The sequence below is a fragment of the Populus alba genome, chromosome 3 (genome assembly GCF_005239225.2).
Source record: "Populus alba chromosome 3, ASM523922v2, whole genome shotgun sequence".
Taxonomy (NCBI): Eukaryota; Viridiplantae; Streptophyta; class Magnoliopsida; order Malpighiales; family Salicaceae; genus Populus; species Populus alba.
The window spans coordinates 16566993-16579203 of record NC_133286.1 but is presented as its reverse complement, the minus strand read 5'-3'; the positions used below and the strand labels follow the sequence as shown (position 1 = coordinate 16579203).

Here is a 12211-nt window from a genome sequence, read left to right as displayed (position 1 = left end):
CAGCACAAGCCAGGCTTTTTTTATGAGCTGGATGTATATATAGGGCCAACTGGCCGAGCACTTGGCGTATTTTTATTTATTCATCTATTTAATGCGTGTGTGTATATATATATAAAGCCTCTTTTTTTTTATTTTTTTTATCAAGCTTAAAAAAACTAGGGCTTTTTTTTTCATTTCATTCCCATGTGCCACCCTTATTTTATTCTTTTTATTTGAAAAAATATTGTTTGATATAAAAAAAAGTCCCATGCAATTGGTTTGGCATATAATTAAATGGAAAGTAATTTTGAAAATAAAAAGTTGTTAAATCCATCAGAGATGCATAACTTGGATCGAAGGGTTTGACATGTTAATCTCGTTCACTTGAATTTTTTTTATTTTTTTAATTGAATATTATTATTTTCAATTTCATCCTTCAATATTAAGTTGATTGAGAATTGAATATCATAATTTATTTTTATTTATTTTTATAGAGTTATTATGATTTTATAACTCTGAGTTATAAATTTAGATGATTAACTCGGGTTTATCTAAATCGATTAAATATCTTGTTGTCTCAATTATTAAACACATTCAGATTCATTGCGCATATTTATCTCTTCAGTTTTTCAATTAAATATTTAACTATAGTTAATAACTTTTTATATATATTTATTATAGCAAATGACTATCAATTTATTCAATTAAATAGAGTTTTTGTAACGAAGAAAACCATCCAGCCTAAAGAGAAGCACATATCATGTAACTAGCATAATACTAGTAGCAGAGATCATATTCTTTGCATGTCTTTTAATGGAAAGAATAAAGTCAAATAAGACAGTGTTTTCTAGCCAAAGAAGACGACGACGACGACGACGACGATCTCTACTCTACCAAGCTGTAAGAACTGATTGACACGGATTTTTGCTTCTTTTCCCCTCTTTGTTTCCGCATGCGAGAAAGCTCTTTCCTTCCCCAACAACTATTTGAGCGCTTAAGAGCATGTTGAGAAACAAATTAAAATTATTTGCTCTTTAGCAAAGCCACCGAAGGAATATTCTTCGAGGATAAAAGGCTGCAAGTTGCGACATCTGAGATCTGAAACTCTTGATTTTATCCAGTCCTCTATTCTTGACTCTCCAGACTCTTAGATCCTCTTAGAATAATGATATTTGTTTTAATCCTTTCCTGGTCTCGAAAATATGAATAAAAAGGATCCATATTTCAATAAATATAGGAAGTGGATGGGATATTGAAGAAAGGAATAAATTATTGTAACCGTGAATAAATAATATTTTATCAATTTTTTTAATTCTTAAGCTCTCGACATGAATGGCCAACACAGTCATTCTGAATGTATGAAATTGATTGGGAAAATCACTTGATTGCAGAGCAGTAGGCTTTATAAGGACTAAATTGTAACATATTCAAAACGAAGAGAGTAAAACGTATTCACCCGTTATTTGTCTCCATCACGACCAATACCATGGAAAGTATGAATAAAGAACAAAACAACACAAAAAAAATAGGCAACTTGCCTATTTATTATTTATTTAATTTCTTCAAAAATAATTAATAATAATAATAATCAAGTAGTAGCAAACGATGAGATGAGAAGAAGCTCGGAACCTTTCGCTATTGGTGGAGCTGCCAATGGCGGTGCGTTTAGTCCTCCCTTACGTCTACTGAAACCCCCACCCCCACCCCCACCACCGGTTGCGGCTGTAGCGATCTCTTGACCTTTAAAGATGGTGACAAATGATTATGTGACGATTGCGAGTGGAAAGATGGAAGATGAGTTCATAAAACGACACCATAAACATGATGTTAAAGAACATCAGTGTAGTTCTTCTCTTGTCAAGCACATCAAGGCTCCTGTTCCTCTTGTAAACACCAATTCCTCTCTCGTTTCTCTCTCTCTCTTTGTTTTTTTTCTCTTAGATTAAAGTTAATGTTTAGTTACAAGAGAGATGCATATTTTTTTTAGATCCGAGAGCATTTAAGGTTGATTTTATTGTTCGTTGGGTTTATCTGTGGTTTTAGTTTTTGGGCATATTTCGAAGAATTTTTGGTTGAAGATAAATGGTTTTGTTTTTTCTTAAAAAACAAAAAACAAAAAAACTGTAGCAAGTATTTTGAAGTGATATATTGTCAAAATTTGCAGCTACGATTGAAATTGGTTGAGTTTATGGATCCATAAGAATGGGGTCATTACTTGTCTGCATTTTTATTTACTTTAAAGGCTCAAGATTTGTGCTAAAATATGCAGAATTGGGCGTTTAATGTATTTCTTCCGAAGCTAGAAAGAATATTTACACTTTTTGCTGTGATTGTTTAAAAAGTTAAATCGTGTGTAATGGTGGGTAGAAACGGCATTACTGCCTTTTATATATAGTTTCAAATTTTTGATTGTTGTGAAGAATATGGAAATGATTTGATTTTGATGCTCTTTTATGCTTGTGTCAATGATTAGTGGTGTTTGCATGATCAGGTGTGGTCTCTGGTGAGGAGATTTGATCAACCACAGAAGTATAAGCCATTTGTAAGCAGGTGTGTTGTGCAGGGAGACCTTCAGATTGGAAGTGTTAGAGAGGTGAATGTTAAGTCCGGACTTCCAGCTACGACTAGTACTGAACGATTGGAGCTATTAGATGATGAGGAGCACATTTTTAGTATGAAGATTGTTGGTGGAGATCATAGACTTAAGGTACATTTTTCTATGTTCATTTAACTGTTTTGCATAATCATGAGTTGGATTGTTTTAAGAAATTTTTAGTCATGAAAGGTTTGGTTATTGAGGTAATCACATGTGTTTTGGTGGCTGTCTAAATCCCAGATGAATCTGATGAGATTAGACTGGTTGTTAGGATGTGAACTTTGGGCATCTAAGCTTGTCTGCAATGTTAGAATTTGGGTAGCATGACAGAAACATTTTTTATGCTGATGTGATTGGTCTACCTTGATGTTAATGCAATTTTGCCTAAAATGTCCTAATACGGTCTTTGTATATGCTGATGCAGTTTTTGCTCTGAAATGTAGAGCTATTTTCTATAGCGTAGTTTGCCAAATGACAAATTAAAATTTAAAACTTGCATCACAATCTGGCTGGATATATTTCTTCGAGTAATTTGGGTTAATTGACTTTATGTTAGAATCTGATTTTATTGTGCCATTGGAGCTCTCTGCTCGAATTTTTGAGGTTAAGATGTTACTATATGAGAATTCAAAAGCTTCTAAAATCTGATGTCATTGTAAACAAGATTTATATACAATTCGATTGATTGACAGTCATTGATTTTTGTTAGATACTAGTTTGTTCAATTTGTATGATACATAGTTTGTATGCTGGCTTCTCATCACAGAAGATTTTATTCTTAGGAGGCAACAATGGAGCACAACTGCTATGTTGAGTTTTGCTTAATAACTAACTATATAATATGCTATTTTACAGAACTATTCGTCCACTGTTACTGTTCATCCAGAGGTCATTGATGGGAGACCTGGTACATTGGTGATCGAGTCATTTGTTGTGGATGTGCCTGATGGAAATACCAAGGATGAAACATGTTACTTTGTTGAGGCCCTGATCAAGTGCAACCTGAAGTCACTGGCTGATGTGTCAGAGCGTTTGGCGGTGCAAGACCGGACAGAACCCATTGACAGAATGTAAGTATGCAGTGCAGGTTCCGAGTGTAGAGGTTCTGATAACGTGGGTGGAAATGAAGGTTTTCATTGTCTGAAGAATGGAGAGCTTGGCATCCAAGAGGCAAAGTCACTGTTCTTTTCTTCACGCTTATGTTCAATCCCATTGCTCATCTACTGCCTTTATAGGATTCGTAAACGAACCAACACGATAGATTGTCGTCCTTTGTTGTTCAATGCTTTAATAATGTGGTACGTATTCATATCTGATTGTAAATATGCATGCATTATGACAATTGAACATTAGAATATTTGTTTTGCTTTTGATATAACTTCCTTTTAGCCCCGTTTCTGGCTTGATTGCTTAATGCATCTTTGTCTCACACTCAAATGTGGATCTCCACTCAACCTGTTGCAGTTACTGACCATGGACAGCCCACAATTCCCAGAGTGATAAAGTTCATATCCTGTTCTAGTCCTTAGTGCAAGTGCATGATTTTAAGACTAGGCTCGCAGGAGTTGCAGGTTCTGGTCTGCTTTTTACACAAGTTGCTTCTAGTGTCAAATGAGATAAGTTGATAAGGTTTAAGCTTTAGGATATTGGCTTGTAGGACCAGAGTCCAGAGCCATATGGCACGAGCGTTGCTGAGCAAGGCTCAACAAGGATAGAAATCTGTGTGACTGGTGAGCCTACGGGCCTCTGGTCTTTTCTCAGAGCATAAACCTTGGCTCCCCACTCACCCGAGCTTTATATAAAGCTATAAAGGTGCAAAACTGGATAAAGAAATTTAGGAAACGGAAAAAAGTCAGTAAAAGAAAAGTTAGGTGACCGCAAAACTACAAAAGCACAGGAAGTGAAGCTTGACGACTGTAACTATCAAGCCAAGGTGATGTGAAGCCCCCTTTTATGTTTATTACAAGTATTATTTAGCAATATTAAAGGTTTTTTTTTTGGTGTTATAAATTACAATTTTATCATAAACTTAATGTGAAGATTTCTTTTTTATCCTTCAAGTTAACAATATAACATTTTTATGGTAGTTTTTAATTCAAATAAAATAAAATTAGAGTATCACGAATATAAAATATTAAGAAGTTTCTTTTATCTGTATTATTTTGTCATTATACAGCACGCTAGATTTTTTTTTTTCTCATTTCATTATTATGTGTATTTTACTTATTTAATAATTTCGAGTAGTGATATTCATTCTTCATTGAGAAGAAATTACTATTTTCCTAATTATTTTAATTTTATTATTTGAATTTTGAAAAAACATTATTCATTCAGTAGGTTGTTTATTTATTAGTTATTTTTATTTTTAATGTAACTTATATAAAATACTATTTATTCTACCTAGATTAACTCATTTTTTATTGCATATATTAGGAAAAGTTTATAATTTACTTTTAGAGTTGATTTGTTTTTGCGTTTCAAAAATATTTTTGAAAAAAAAATTATTTTTTTTCTTGTTTTAAATTATTATTTTTTGTGATTTTAGATTATTTTAATGTGTTGATGTAAAATATATATATTTTTTTTAAAAAAATATTTTGATTTATTTTCAAATTAAAAGTATTTTAAAAAGCAATCGCTACCACAATAATAAACAAATTTTTAATTATTTAATTTTTATTCAATTCTAATCTGATTGAATGATGAATAACATTTTATAATAAAAATATATAAGAAAGGAAAACTATATTTACATTGGAAAAGGTAGAAAAATAAAGAAGGAAAAGAACTAGGCCCAGGCCTCGAACCACTGGAACCAAGTGAGGCATGCCTGGGTTAGGACAAGGCTAAGTAAGATGAACTATCCAATATCTTTTTTTTTTTTTTTGCTAGTCTAGCTGATTTCCAGAGAGACTCGCTGGAAGGGCGAATTAAATTCAGAAAATAAGAGTGTATAACAATAGACAAGAACACAAAATAATGTCCAAAGTCTTAGATATTCCATAAATAACGGTAAATAGAATAATAAATGTTACGATTCCTGTCTCTTCCTAAACGGCTCGCCATGTCCAGTGATGCGTCTCCTTTATGAACCCACCTGCGTCTCCTTTATTAACCCACCTGCTGCCTCTCCTCCACCCGGACTCTCTCTCCGTTTTCCTGTTGAAGAAGAAGACAATCACTCCTAGACAAACTCCTCCTTTCATGCCACTTTTTCCTCATTAAATAACACCCTCTCTCTCGTGCTCTACTAAGTACTTTACTTGATAGTGCCCCCCCTTTATTTCTTTAATCTCCATTAACATCCCTTCTCTGTTCCTTTCTCTTTGTTTCATTTCCAGATCTGTCAACCAAACCCAGTAAACAAAAATCCCAAAAAATCCATCTTTGTATCTTTCCCTTTGTACTCTCTCTTTGCGTTCTCACTGAACTTCACGAAAATGCCACGCTTCTTGGTTTCTTTTCTTCTTGTTTTTACCATTTCGGTATCTTTTTTAAGTTTTATTGCAGTTGGGGAAGTGGTAACCTGCTCGGGAATAGTACCGATGAGGCTCCGGAATGATAAGATATCCATAGCTGATTTTGGTGGTGTCGGTGATGGCAAGACACTCAATACAAAGGCATTTAGAGAGGCAGTTTATAGGATTCAGCATTTGAGAAGAAGAGGCGGCACCTTGCTTTATATTCCTCCCGGGGTGTATTTAACAGAAAGCTTTAATCTTACTAGCCATATGACTCTTTACTTGGCTAGAGATGCTGTTATTAAAGCAACCCAGGTAATTAATCTTTGATTAGATCGCGTTTAATTCTTGTTTAATTGGTCTTTACCTGTTTCTCATAATTGATGGTAATTAGGCATAGTTACTCTAGGAGTCTTGTCTTTCATGCAGTTGATATTTGATGGTAGTTATCATGTTTTTTTCCAAATTAAAAAAAAAATACCATCATTTTCAATTTGACTCTGGTTTAATGTCATTAGTTTAATTCACATGGATCAGGTTAATATGTGTCTTACTTTGTGTGACCACTCACAATATATGAATGTCGTTAACATACAATGAGTGATTATTGAAGGGATGTGATTATTAATTAGTATTGGTCAATTAGATATGGGAGTAAGAATCGTGCATGCCATGATTGTGACACGAATTCATGGCCACCATTGATCTAGCGAGACCATCCAGATCAAAGGGTAGTCATGAATTCGTTGCACGAAATTCGTGCCACAATTATTTCTCATGAACTAATTACTACATGATTAAGCTGTCGGTTAATGATGGCTTTATTACTATTATTATCATCATGATCGTCGTTATTACTTGAGTGCGGGGGCGGGGTTGATTCTGAATGAGCCATTATATTTTAAAGAGCTAAGTGAAGGGATTAACATAAGCTGTTGCGCGTCCAGCTGTGGATAGAGAAAAGAAAATGGTGGGTCTAGTTTTGTGTATGGGTTGCATGTGCTTACCTTTACATGTGTTAAACAACTACGATGGATGGAATCGTTGGGGCAGCCAAATAGCTGGCAAGTCATGTCATGGCTTTTTCTATGCTTAGATGTTGTTAGCTCCATAACCATAGAATGGTTGTGGATGGAGTTAATTGTTAAAAATGATAGTGACGCTGTTTGTAGCAAACAATAAAGTCACCCTCGAGTCCTCATCTTGGTAAATAATGTCACGACTAATCCAAAGTGATGTCCAGTAATTTATAGTTAACAACAAGGTGACGTTTTTCCTTCTTCTTCTTCTTTTAAGATAAAGGATTGCAAAGAATTGATAGGTGTTCGAAGGTCATTAACCGCCATAAACTATGACTGCATCACATTTTTTCCTGCCGACAGCAATGGTGACTCTATGCTGTCCGATCCCAAATATTTAGTAATGGCTTTTTAGTAGTGTATTTGTTTGATGCACGGGAACTAATCATATAAATGGAACTCAATTCTTATACTAGAAAGTTATAATGAACTGTAGAACTTGAATGCATTCCTTATGAACTTATGGGAGAAAACTTTACCGCTGCTAGTCTTTTCCTTTCGGTTTGTAACCAGTGGTTTTGATTAAAAATAAAAATGATTATGTTATTCGATAGCTTGTGCTTATGGGATTTGGGATGAGAATCTGGTCTTTTTTTTTGGTCTTGCCTGTTGCTTCAGGATACTTGGAACTGGCCCTTAATTGCTCCTCTGCCATCTTATGGAAGAGGGAGAGAGCGCCCCGGCGGAAGGTATATGAGCTTTATTCATGGAGATGGACTTCAAGATGTCATCATCACAGGTTGGTTTCAACCGTAGCGTCTAGTAGATGCCTCCTTTGTAATTTAAGCATCGTAGATTGCATTTTGATTCATGGATTTTCGGTGAGATATTTGGGTTCAGTTTTAGTTTAAATTGCTCCAGTGAGGTTTAAATAATCTAGGTATTCTATTGTTGTTTCAAATTCATGGATATTTTGCAATCTTGTTTAAGTTTGAAGTTGAAAAGCTTAAGTAGAAGATGTATTACACTTTGAGGGATTTGGTTGGCATATCAGCTTCAATTGTTTTTGGTGCTGCTCTCTTCTTTACAATTCTAAACTTCTATGTATGTAATCGGCATGATGACCTCAAATCGCTTGGTTTTGAGATGAGAATAATGCACGGGGCTTACTTAGATTTTCATGTCTTAATTACCGATGACATTGTGTTTTGTATTATGTGTGATGCTCAAAAAGCTGCTGTATTTTAGGTGAGAATGGGACAATTGATGGCCAAGGAGATGTCTGGTGGAACATGTGGAGGCAGAGAACTCTTCTTTTTACAAGACCTAATCTCGTTGAATTTGTAAATTCAAGAGGCATAATCATTTCCAACGTGATTTTCCGCAATTCTCCCTTTTGGAACATTCACCCTGTTTATTCCCGGTAATAATCGAAGATAGCTTTTTACATTTATAGTTCTCTCTCTTTAATGTTGAAGGAGTTGACTGTGCTGGCAATGCCCTCATTGTAGATTGACATCCGCTTTTAACTCTTTAATCAGTTCCAAAGTATATCTTAGAATTTTAAAGACAAAAGATACAACCATGTACAACTGATGCGCATGACATTCTGGATCTTTGATCATCCAGGACATTTAATAATTACTTTTACAAGTACATATCCAGATGGTCCCACTAATCATCTTCAGTAGCTGAAGCTCTATCCATGTATTTGATGTAAAACTTTTGGTTTTTGGCTTCTAAGTCCACATTCAATTTGATCATTACCGAAGCAGATTTTCTTCTTTTCTGTGGTATCCAAGTTTCTCTAGACGAGCAACTGTTTTGGTGGTTGGAAATTAGCATGTGGCTGTAGAGAAGTAATTGGTGGGAGCACTCTCATACATGCCATTTTGTCAATAAACTTGAATGATGAATTGAATAGATAATTTTAGTACTGACTGCTGTTAACCTGATGCAGCTGATTTTTTGGGGTTCACAAGTTAATTTATATGATATTTCTTTGTTCTTTGCAGTAACGTTGTTATTCGATATGTTACCATCTTGGCTCCCCTGGATTCTCCCAATACCGATGGAATTGATCCAGGTACATACTACGATCTATAATTATTATTACTACTTTGTAATTTGTCATGCTGTTGGTTGATGTTTGACGCACGTAGCATCCAAGTTTACCATCACTTTTGCTTCGGGGAGATATGTACATGTACCTGTTTTAAAATTGAGCTACAAGTTACACAAATTGGTTAGTGTAGCATGCCTTGGTTTGGAGGGAAAACTACGGAGCCTAAGGAATTTTGGAGGGAAAACTGTGGAGCCTAAGGAATGGAATGATGAACGTATCTCTTGAACTTTATTCTTACAATTCATAAATAATTCAACGCAGATTCAAGCTCTAACGTCTGCATAGAAGATTCATACATTTCCACTGGAGATGATCTTGTAGCTGTAAAAAGCGGATGGGATGAATACGGAATCGCTTATGGTCGCCCAAGCTCCGACATCACTATCCGGAGGATAACAGGATCATCCCCATTCGCTGGAATAGCAGTGGGAAGTGAAACCTCAGGCGGAGTGAAGAATGTCCTGGTTGAAAACATAAACCTCTGCAATATGGGAGTTGGCATTCATATCAAAACAAACATTGGAAGGGGAGGATTCATTAAAAACATCACAGTCACTGATGTGTACATGGAAAATGTTCGAAAGGGTATAAAGATAGCAGGAGATGTTGGTGACCACCCAGATGAAAGTTTCAACCCAAATGCTCTGCCAGTTGTTTATGGCATCACCCTTAAAAGCATATGGGGTGAGAAGGTTCAGCAGCCGGGTTCAATACAGGGCTTGAAGAACTCCCCTTTCACGGGGATTTGTCTCTCTAACATCAACCTTCATGGTGTTCCAGGGCCCCGATCCTCTCCTTGGAAATGCTCCGATGTAAGCGGATCTGCCCTCCTGGTGAGCCCATGGCCTTGTTCTGAACTGACCAGCCCTCATCAAACTGGTTCCTGTTCCGATCATTTTTGAGATCCTCGCGTATTTCTTTCGTTTTTCTTAATGTGATGCCATAAAACTCACAAGTTGTTATTCAAAATGCCTTTATTTCTACGTTGATATTGCTCTTACAGGGTATTTCTAAAACACCACTATCTCTTTATCTTAATGGGTCCTTAGGCTTCATCAATGGCTAAGATATTCTCATCGTGCTATACATACATCATCTTCTATCAAGTTTCGGTATTTATCAGTTCCAGCACACGAAACCCATAAAATCCAGAAAGCTATCAGAAAATTTACGGGCACACATATTTTCAGCACAAGAACATCTCTCTCAACGTTTGCGCTATGATCAATTAGAAGGGTAGAGTCTAATTGGCTAAAAAAATATGCGGTGGGTAGAGCACAAAATATAGTAAAATTCATATATCACTTGCTGCAACATCGCCGCCGTAGCAGCAGCAGCATTATTTAAAAGTTTCTACTAAAACTAAAACATGTATTCCACAATACATCTCATAGGATGCCGATGTTATTTACATTACTTAACCACAACACAAAACAAAGCACAACACGTACTTAAACACCCCCGTAATATATTTATAATAACATTAATACCTTCCAAATCTCCTCAAAAATTATGATTCAAAAACTTACGAATCCCCTTAAACAATCCCCATTCATGCCCGTGCCCGTGCTCATGTCCATGCCTATGCCCCTCATGCCCATGCTCATGCTCATGCTCCTCATCGTGCCCGTGCCCGTGCTCCTCGTGCTCGTGCCCATGCTCATGCTCATGCTCATGCTCATGCTCATGCTCATCCCCATGATCATGCCCATGCCCCTGCTCCTCATGCGCGTGCCCATGCCCATGCTCATGCTCCTCGTGCCCGTGCCCATGCCCATGCCCATGTGATCCATGCTCATGCTCCTCGTGCCCATGCTCGTGCTCATGCTCCTCGTGCTCGTGCCCATGCCCATGCCCATGCTCTTCGTGCTCGTGCCCATGCTCCTCGTGCTCGTGCTCCTCGTGCTCGTGCACAAGCCCGTGCTCGATCACAAGCTCATTCTCCTCGTGATCATGTTCCTCTTCTCCTTCGACATGGTGGTGCTTCCTGTGGCCCCACTCCCTCACCTCTCCACTTGCCACGTCATCATAGAAAGAAAACCTCTGACCCCCATGGTGAAACCTGGTCCACCTAGCAGGAATCGCCCTAACATCGCCACTTTTCACCTGATGATCACCAAGTTCCAAACCACCATCCTTCTCACCGGATACAACCATATCATTACCGTAGAAACGCGGCTTCATCATATTGTGCCCGTGACGGCATCCGTGACGATGGCGTACCGGGAGTAACGGGCGTAGAGGCAAGAAGTGAAGGTTTGTTGGACGGAAAGTCACGACTGTTAGCGGCACCGCTGTCTCAATCGATTCCTTCTCGTCCGTTGATGACGATCCTAGTTCCTTTTGCTCCTCGATTTCTACATCAGCTGGATACTTTATTTCAGTTGCGGGATCGCTAGTCTCGGGTTTCTGGCTTGGGAGGAAGAGAACAGGCGTGGCTTTCGGATCGGATCTTGGTAATTCGGGTAGAGTGAAGTCCCCATCTAGTAGATCTGACGGCGTACGAGAATAAGCGACGGCGCATAGAAAAAAAAGAACGGTGACGGTGAGTTTGACGAACATTTTGAGATTAAAAGGTTATGGTCAATGTGTGGAGGTTTATATAGAGAGGGGGGGGGGCTAGTGGGAAAGGATGGAAAAAGGCGGGCAGCGGGCAGGACGGTATGTCGACCAGTGGGGTGGAGAAAGAAAGGATTCGCTTGTCGATCGGATTTGATTAATCTCAAGGGGCTGGTGGCCTGGTGCTAAGGGTAGAAGAGTATTACTTCTTTATTTTGTAGAGAATGGTGAGAGTTGAATGATTCGGATACAGTTTGCGTGTACGAGAAATTTGTCGTGCGTTGACCAGGGTGTGCTCTCATCCAGGGTGGGTTTGGTCTGTTAATTACATTCATGCCATTGATTGTGAGAGGCGCTGTCCCGTATATCTACCGTTACCTTACAACCAATGGGCAGCGTATTTTTACCATTCTATGTAGTTCTAAAAAAGTATTAGCAAAATATCATAGTATTGGTTGTTTTAAAATTCATG

The 12211-nt window shown here is 37.3% G+C and overlaps 3 protein-coding genes across 3 annotated transcripts; 2 read left to right on the top strand and 1 right to left on the bottom strand.

Annotated features, from left to right (window-relative positions):
- Positions 1–1516: 1516 nt before the first annotated feature.
- LOC118034045 (abscisic acid receptor PYL8-like) lies at positions 1517–3967 on the top strand. The gene is made up of 3 exons (XM_035039203.2): positions 1517–1865; positions 2471–2686; positions 3431–3967. The coding sequence occupies exons 1-3, from the start codon at positions 1728–1730 to the stop codon at positions 3647–3649; spliced, it is 573 nt and encodes a 190-aa protein (XP_034895094.1). The 5' UTR covers positions 1517–1727; the 3' UTR covers positions 3650–3967.
- A 1484-nt stretch (positions 3968–5451) lies between these two features.
- LOC118034024 (probable polygalacturonase) lies at positions 5452–10180 on the top strand. Its single transcript, XM_035039182.2, has 5 exons — positions 5452–6351; positions 7734–7854; positions 8304–8478; positions 9071–9141; positions 9442–10180. The coding sequence occupies exons 1-5, from the start codon at positions 6016–6018 to the stop codon at positions 10080–10082; spliced, it is 1344 nt and encodes a 447-aa protein (XP_034895073.1). The 5' UTR covers positions 5452–6015; the 3' UTR covers positions 10083–10180.
- Positions 10181–10451: 271 nt separating this feature from the next.
- LOC118034034 (uncharacterized) lies at positions 10452–12005 on the bottom strand. Its single transcript, XM_035039193.2, has one exon. It carries the CDS (start codon positions 11740–11742, stop codon positions 10684–10686), a length of 1059 nt encoding a protein of 352 aa, XP_034895084.1. The 5' UTR covers positions 11743–12005; the 3' UTR covers positions 10452–10683.
- Between the last annotated feature and the right edge of the window lie 206 nt (positions 12006–12211).

What these genes read in the sequence shown, in the direction of transcription:
- LOC118034045 (XM_035039203.2), top strand. Translation starts at nt 1,728, where the DNA reads ATGGTGACAAATGATTATGTGACGATTGCGAGTGGAAAGATGGAAGAT. An exon ending in TCAAGGCTCCTGTTCCTCTT is followed by an intron (nt 1,866 to 2,470) that starts GTAAACACCAAT and finishes TTGCATGATCAG; the next exon opens with GTGTGGTCTCTGGTGAGGAG. An exon ending in GTGGAGATCATAGACTTAAG is followed by an intron (nt 2,687 to 3,430) that starts GTACATTTTTCT and finishes GCTATTTTACAG; the next exon opens with AACTATTCGTCCACTGTTAC.
- LOC118034024 (XM_035039182.2), top strand. Translation starts at nt 6,016, where the DNA reads ATGCCACGCTTCTTGGTTTCTTTTCTTCTTGTTTTTACCATTTCGGTA. An exon ending in CTGTTATTAAAGCAACCCAG is followed by an intron (nt 6,352 to 7,733) that starts GTAATTAATCTT and finishes CTGTTGCTTCAG; the next exon opens with GATACTTGGAACTGGCCCTT. An exon ending in TCAAGATGTCATCATCACAG is followed by an intron (nt 7,855 to 8,303) that starts GTTGGTTTCAAC and finishes GCTGTATTTTAG; the next exon opens with GTGAGAATGGGACAATTGAT.
- LOC118034034 (XM_035039193.2), bottom strand. Translation starts at nt 11,742, where the DNA reads ATGTTCGTCAAACTCACCGTCACCGTTCTTTTTTTTCTATGCGCCGTC.